At 40.7% G+C, this 7,500-nt stretch overlaps 1 protein-coding gene across 1 annotated transcript in view; it reads right to left on the bottom strand.

Annotated features, from left to right (window-relative positions):
* rif1 (replication timing regulatory factor 1) overlaps positions 1-7,500 on the bottom strand; it is a 92,511-nt gene that overhangs the window by 22,828 nt on the left and 62,183 nt on the right. The window contains 3 exon segments of the mRNA XM_077728646.1: positions 2,383-2,532; positions 2,603-2,710; positions 5,112-5,292. Of these exon segments, the coding sequence (XP_077584772.1) occupies positions 2,383-2,532; positions 2,603-2,710; positions 5,112-5,292 (439 nt within the window).

Raw genomic sequence — 7,500 nt, 5'->3', positions numbered from 1 at the left:
ATGTTTTGGGACTGTCGTTGGACAACACAGACTTTCAACTCCCTCCACAGATTTTCTATGGGGTTGAGATCCGGAGACTGGCTAGGCCACACCAGGACCTTGAAATGCTTCTTACGAAGCCACTTCTTTGTTGCCCTGGATGTGTTTGCAATCATTGTCATGCTGAAAGACCCAGCCACATCTCATCTTCAATGTCTTTGTTGATCAAAGGAGATTTTCACTCAAAATCTCTCGATAAATGGCCCCATTTATTCTTTCCTTTACACGGATCAGTCTTCCTAGTCGCATTATGTTTACAGCTCCATGCTTCACTATGGGTATGGTGTTCTTCGGGTGCAATTTAGTATTCTTTCTCCTCCAAACACGAGAACCTGTGTCTTTACCGAAAAGTTGTAATTTGGTTTTATCTGACTATAACACATTCTCCCAGTCCCCTTCTGGATCATTCAAATGCTCTCTAGCGAACCGCAGACGGGCCTGGATGTGTACTGGCTTAAGCAGGGGACACACCTGGCAATGCAGGATTTGAGTCCCAAGCGGCGCATTGTGTTACTGATAGTATGCTTTGCTACTTTGTAGGTCATTCACTAGGTCCCCCGTGTGGTTCTGGGATTTTTGGTGCAGGTCTACTTTTGTCTCTGTTGTCCTTTGACAGATTCTTGGTCTTGGCCATAATGGAGTTTGGCATGTGAGAGATTGAGGTTGTGGACAGGTGTCTTTTATACCGAAAATGAGTTAATAGATGCTACTAATACAGGTAATAAGTGGAGACCTCGTTATAAGTTAGAAATATTTGTTTGTAGGTGACCAAATACTTATTTTCCACCTTAATTGGGAAATAAATTATTTAAAAATTGAACTGTGATTTTCAGTTTTTTTTCCTCCACATTCTGTCTCTCAAGGTTACAATCTTTTCAGGTAGGAAAACTTGCACAATTGGTGGTTGACTAAATACCTATTTTCCCCACTGTACCAGTTGATAATAATTATTACGACAAGTATTAGATCTTTTTATTTCAAATTTAAAACTTCAAACTTCTGTGAGTAAGTAAATAACTACTTTACTCGTAATTCAATTAGGTAACTATGTTATCTTACTTTATTAGAGAATATAAAATATGATTTTTTTGTTTTTCTAATGTGCAATAAAGATAAGACAACTCTGAACTTTGAAAATAATAAAACCTGCTGAAATGTTGACAGGGGTCTTTATTGGAAGCAAAAGGTTATTTGGAGCTATGGTCATTTTAGTTAGTTTCGAGAAGCATTGGATTATCTATAAACTCTTCAAAAGGCGCCGTTTGGGAGCTTTTCAGAAGGAGCTTTTGCGAGAGGTTTTCGGCGCAAAAGGAAGATGTTGATGGGGAGTTGTGACTGCTGTTTCTTTTTTAGTACTAATATGCTTTTGTACAAGGACATAAACATTTCAAAACAATTGCCAAATTCAATGGCTATTACCACGTTGTTCTCAATCTACAGGACCTGTTGTTTCAAACTGCAAGCCATAATGAAAATGTCTTATTATTTCTATTACTAAGGCCATGTTCTTCATCTTCATAACCACCTTTGTATACACTTTTATAATGACAATAAAAGCATTCAATTCAATTAAAAAAGATGTGCAAAAGAGCTGAGTCCAACCGAAAATGGAAACCTACAATAAAGTCAATAGAGCACAAATGAGACTGTTTTGCCTCTGCTGCACGCTTGCATGCTAGAATATGTTTTGCTACCACTACCGTAATGTTGGCCTTCATTGTATCATTGTTTTCAGTCTTTAATGCATACCTGCTTTAGAGCAAACGAGTTTAAGTCCAAGCTTACTTAAACGCAGGATTCCGAATTAAAAAAATTAAAAAACTAACAAAAAATAAATCATCTTAAAGATATAGAGTACTGAAAATGGGACTTGAGCCGAAAAAAAAGACCATCATCCAAGCACAAAAAACTAGGGGACGGGAGTAGAGTGGGGAATGTAAATTTGAAAATGGCAAATAGGAATCAGGGCTCTTAAAATTTAAGACGTTTTAAGACAACTTGGAGCAAAATGTAATGCCAATTCACCCTGTTTATTCAACACGCACACCTGAATAACGGGCACCCATAATTTGTGACTAAAAATTGGTATACATTTTTTTCTAAAACTTTTTCCCAAATCACATCAAGGATTGCACGAGTACTAGTAATTGGCAAATGCTGAACACATATAGTCATGACGAAATTTTGCTTCAGTTGTATTTATACAAAATTTTGCGCATTATACTCGAATAAATACGGTTATGCCGATTTCTGGTCAAATAGGATTGGAGTGGCTCGAACGGTCATAAAATTATTCCTTGTCAAATTGTTCCTTATTTCTTCACTGGAACTTAAAAGCCTTACCTTAAGGTCTTCACGATCCACTGTGGCGACAATTTTGAGGCATAGCTCTTCACAACAGATGTTCTCTTCTGTGGTGACCACCAGAGCTGAGCAGCGTGCAAACACCTTATACAATTTGGACCAAGTTAAGAGCATTGATTTCTGAGCCCCCTGTAAAGGAACATTCTAATTATGGAATGCACTCAAAGTTGACTGTCATGAATAGTTTGTACACTCAAACCTGCTGCTGAGGTGAACCAAAGACCAGGTGAGTGACTGAGAACATCAAGGCTGAATGTATGGCGCTGAAGTTGTGCTCCAAGGCATCCCCTTGGTTGACTTCATTTGACTGTGACAAGGTTTAAAAAAATCATGTTTTAAAAAGCAAAAATTCACGTTCTCTTGCTTACTTTCAATTTCAATTCAGAAGGCTGTCAGGTAGACTAGATTGACCAGAGCCTAATCAATAAACCACAAATTCAACAAAAGCAACCGTATTTTCAAGACTATATAGCGCATCGCATTTAAAGGCAGTGTCAGTAACGAGTGCTATTTCTGTATTTGACACACAAAGGATCCATCGCTTTTTAAGGCGCACCGCTCTGCATTACCACTAGATGGTGCTGCACTAAAGGGGATGTCAAGAAACAGTCAGCCAACCTTTATTATTAGATTAAAAATCTGACAACTCCATTCACTCCAAACATAAATACACAAGTTTTTTTTTATTTTCTCCGAGGTTAAAGTATTAGTATTTTTGTGACACAGCAATAGCATAATAACTTATGATGAACAGGTGGGCATTTCACCAAAGTCGTCATTAATCGACTCAGTAATTTCTGCCTTCATGAAAGCTCGGACCACAGTTGAAACTTCCACTGGAAATGATGGCGAATAGAGAAATATTGTGCGACAATATTTATACATACATGCATATACACACACATACATACATATACATACATACACACACACACGGATTATATTAAAGTGAAATTATTAATGAAGCTATCATTTGGTCCTAAGAGCCTTGGAGGTAAATATGCCGAAGCGGGAGCCCAGGCGCTACTGTTCGACATCTGGTAAGAGACCGTGCACACAGCATCTTCAACACCATTTGCGGGCTGGATTTTTCGACGGGGGCTTCTGGATTCTCGGCGGTTAAAAATTAATCCTGCTGGAGGGAGACATCTGGGGTCATCTCTGGTGAGTCCACATAAATGTCAGCATGTTGTGACGGAGGCTCCAAATGCCGAAAGGGGCATTTCATGTGATGATCCATTTTGAGAAATGTGACTCGCGTCCTGGGGACGGAGATTTTAGGCAAACCCTGTTGATACTAGTCTCTGGCAGGTACATTTGGAGATCAAGATTTTGAATATTGTGGAATCTATCCAACAAAAAATGTGCTAACAGGTACAAAATATACCAGATCACAATAGCATTGGCACAACTGCAGCAAGAGTAGCACTTGTGCTTTGAAGGGAAGTCGAACACAGGCCTGTCACAAATTTGAGTGCGCAATAAATTGTTTCATAAATGATTGACGTGATATTGTCAATTTAAAAAAAAAAAACAATTTCGCAACCATTGCGACAGTATATTCCAATAAACAACTGTATTTTCACACCTAAAGGGTGGACTTGAAAGTCTGAAATTTTCTCTAAAATGGACAATCAGTCAGTGCGGCTAATGCAATAAATTCAAAATTCTGCTACTTCTATTTGTTATCCTTCACCACCTTGTGGCTTTAACATTGGTGGCTTCAGTACACCGCAGTTTTTCATATTAAGTATCCAAATAATCCAAAAATAAAGATCTGTGAGGGGCTCCAGGGGAGCAGAGCTGATGTCAGAATTTCCCCAAAAATATGTGCAAGCTCCTAGCGACGTTACGGCGGACGCCATCGACCTCATCCAAAAATAGTGCTGTCAGGGCGTCTAAGACCTAGACAGCGCGGAGGACCAACGTGGAAGATGAGTTTCCATTTAAGCCCGGGCAGCGGGCGGATGTTGTCGCTCCTATCCGAAAATAGAGCTCTCTGGGCGGGTAAAATGGGTGGACAGCATGGAGGAGCAAAGTGGAAATTTAATTTCCCACAAAACAACACCCGCAACTGAGACAGTGCCCTTAAAGTCAATGAGCCCTATAGGAGTGAAAATACGGTATCTGTTCAAATTCAGTAAATGGTAATTCTTAAATAAAACACAAATTATAGTAACAATTGTTAGAAAAAAATAATTCAATGCATTAATCAAAAAAATAAAAGCTATTTCATGTACAAATGTCTAAATATTAGCCCTGTTAATTGGTCAAACTTTAATTAAGACCAACTAAACTGGCATTAAAGAAGAATTTTATCGGAACTAAAGTACAAATTGTTGTGCAAATTTGGCAATTAACTGGCATTAAAGAAGAATTTTATCTGAACTAAAGTACAAATTGTTGTGCAATTTGGGTAAAATGACATCTGAGGGAATGAAAAATAATGTAAAAAACCCTAAATAGTTGGTTGCAACTTAAGGTATTCTATATATTTATTAATATTAATTATAAATATATTTGCAGCAGTGTTCATAAACCCAAAATGTTTAATTCTTTGAAATTTGTTAAATGTTCACTATGCCGTCGGATAAGTAGAAAATGAGACAAAATTAAATTATTTTACTGTATCATCAAAGCCTACAGACCTCACTCAAAGGTTTCACACTGAACATCAGTGACCTCAATGATAATCACCACTGTTGTACCTGTGTGATTATTTCTGTGAGTGGAGTGACCACAACACTCCACATCCTCAATAGATGCTCCTTGCTTGGCATCGAGGCCGCACTGTGCCCAATGGCGCCTAACACGGCTTCTGCAAAAGCCAGTGGAGAGGTGGGGCCTGACAGGCTGCATCCCACCAGTGTTTGGAGGCAGTGATAAAACCTGCAAACATACAAAATAAAATAATTAAAATCACGTTGACATAAAAGTCAAAGGTTAACATTCCAATTAGATGACTTACAATGCAACTCGGGCTTGAGAAAAAAAAAGGGACATTTTACTTGGATGGACCCGGAGGGTCCGAGACTTGACTTGGGAGCCAATGACTTGACAATCTGACTGAAAAATCTTGACGCAGACCGGAGCGCGTAACTACTGTGATGGTCCCCCAGCTATCAGCTGCAGGGGGGTGACAGGGAGACATCTCTGTCGCTGCACCGCCACCAGGAGATGTTCCATGATTAAAGGAATGAAACAATGAACGGTGGTTCCTGCCTGATGACCCTGCAGCCGACCCGTAGGCACTGGAGGAGGTGCGACAGGCAGCAATGCCAAGCAGGAAAATACACCTACCTGTACATAAACTAATATGGCTATTTAACCTTGGGACGTGATTATTTTATGAGGGAGGGTTTTGCTTTCATTTTTCTTGTGAATGCAGATTCATTCATGACTCAATGGTGTGCTACTCCTTTGTTAAACCAACGTCACTTTCGGTCACTACCATCATTTCTTGGGCTAATTGGCATTTTTAAGGACGATTCGAAATCCAAACAAATCTTGAATAGGATTGGCGCAGTGTTTCATCACTGGTATTGTGCACGATTTGTAATGTAATCAGAAAAAAAACAAGAAATGGCAAGACGCCGTCCTTCTCTGCCTTTTGAGTATTTCAGCGCCCCAATCCTCTAATGTGAAATAAGGCTTCTTTAATGATGTCTGCCACCCAATTTAGTGCCTAACAGAATCAGAGCCCTGACTTCCGCCAGTTTTTCATCATGTCACGAGTTTCAGGGTGAATTTCGAGATTTTTATGAATCTTTCATTTTTATATTTAATATTTCAAAATTTGTGCCAAATTTTCTGCATTAAAGAAGCGTTGAAAAGACTTGCTTTAACCAATCAAATTTCGAGTTGGCAACACCACAATGCCTAATCGCAAGCGTAGGGATACGTCATTGCCTTCTCGCTGCCGTAGGTATACGTCATCGCTTTCACCAAATTTGATTGGCTGGTGATAGAGTAGACGGGCCAAAGGTACCAAACTGTATCTGCAGCGAGCTGCACAAGCAAATATATTGTTGTGTTGATTTTAAAGACGGACTTTTGAATGGAAAAAAGCTGGACATCATTAAGAAAGGTTTGTCAACTCCAGATCAAGAACTACGACAGTACAGGCGCGACTTTCAGTATTAACTTCAATGGCGATAGAAAAGGAGGAAGAAAAAAAGAGGATGATATGGTGTAGTTAAAAAGGATTTTTGGTGAGTAAAATATTGCTATATTCCTAAATAATATTTTAATTGTATGAGGTTATTATTGGTTATTTTTAATGTGTCGCAGCTGTAGATGCAGTAGAGGTTTTATAGCCATGAAATAGTTTAAAATAGGGTTGGATTGAAGGCGTCGGTAGAAAATGCACAGACCACCGCTGATAAGGGAGCTAGGGAGCTAGAGAGATAGGGAGATGGGGAGATGGGGAGATGGGGAGATGGGGAGATGGGGAGATGGGGAGATGGGGAGATGGGGAGATGGGGAGATGGGGAGATGGGGAGATGGGGAGATGGGGAGATGGGGAGATGGGGAGATGGGGAGATGGGGAGATGGGGAGATGGGGAGATGGGGAGATGGGGAGATGGGGAGATGGGGAGATGGGGAGATGGGGAGATGGGGAGATGGGGAGATGGGGAGATGGGGAGATGGGGAGATGGGGAGATGGGGAGATGGGGAGATGGGGAGATGGGGAGATGGGGAGATGGGGAGATGGGGAGATGGGGAGATGGGGAGATGGGGAGATGGGGAGATGGGGAGATGGGGAGATGGGGAGATGGGGAGATGGGGAGATGGGGAGATGGGGAGATGGGGAGATGGGGAGATAGGGAGATAGGGAGATAGGGAGATAGGGAGATAGGGAGATAGGGAGATAGGGAGATAGGGAGATAGGGAGATAGGGAGATAGGGAGATAGGGAGATAGGGAGATAGGGAGATAGGGAGATAGGGAGATAGGGAGATAGGGAGATAGGGAGATAGGGAGATAGGGAGATAGGGAGATAGGGAGATAGGGAGATAGGGAGATAGGGAGATAGGGAGATAGGGAGATAGGGAGATAGGGAGATAGGGAGATAGGGAGATAGGGAGATAGGGAGATA

Source organism: Stigmatopora nigra, chromosome 11 (genome assembly GCF_051989575.1).
Source record: "Stigmatopora nigra isolate UIUO_SnigA chromosome 11, RoL_Snig_1.1, whole genome shotgun sequence".
In the NCBI taxonomy this organism is placed as follows: domain Eukaryota; kingdom Metazoa; phylum Chordata; class Actinopteri; order Syngnathiformes; family Syngnathidae; genus Stigmatopora; species Stigmatopora nigra.
Note: the sequence above shows the minus strand (reverse complement) of the source record. Positions and strands in the feature narration are given on the sequence as shown.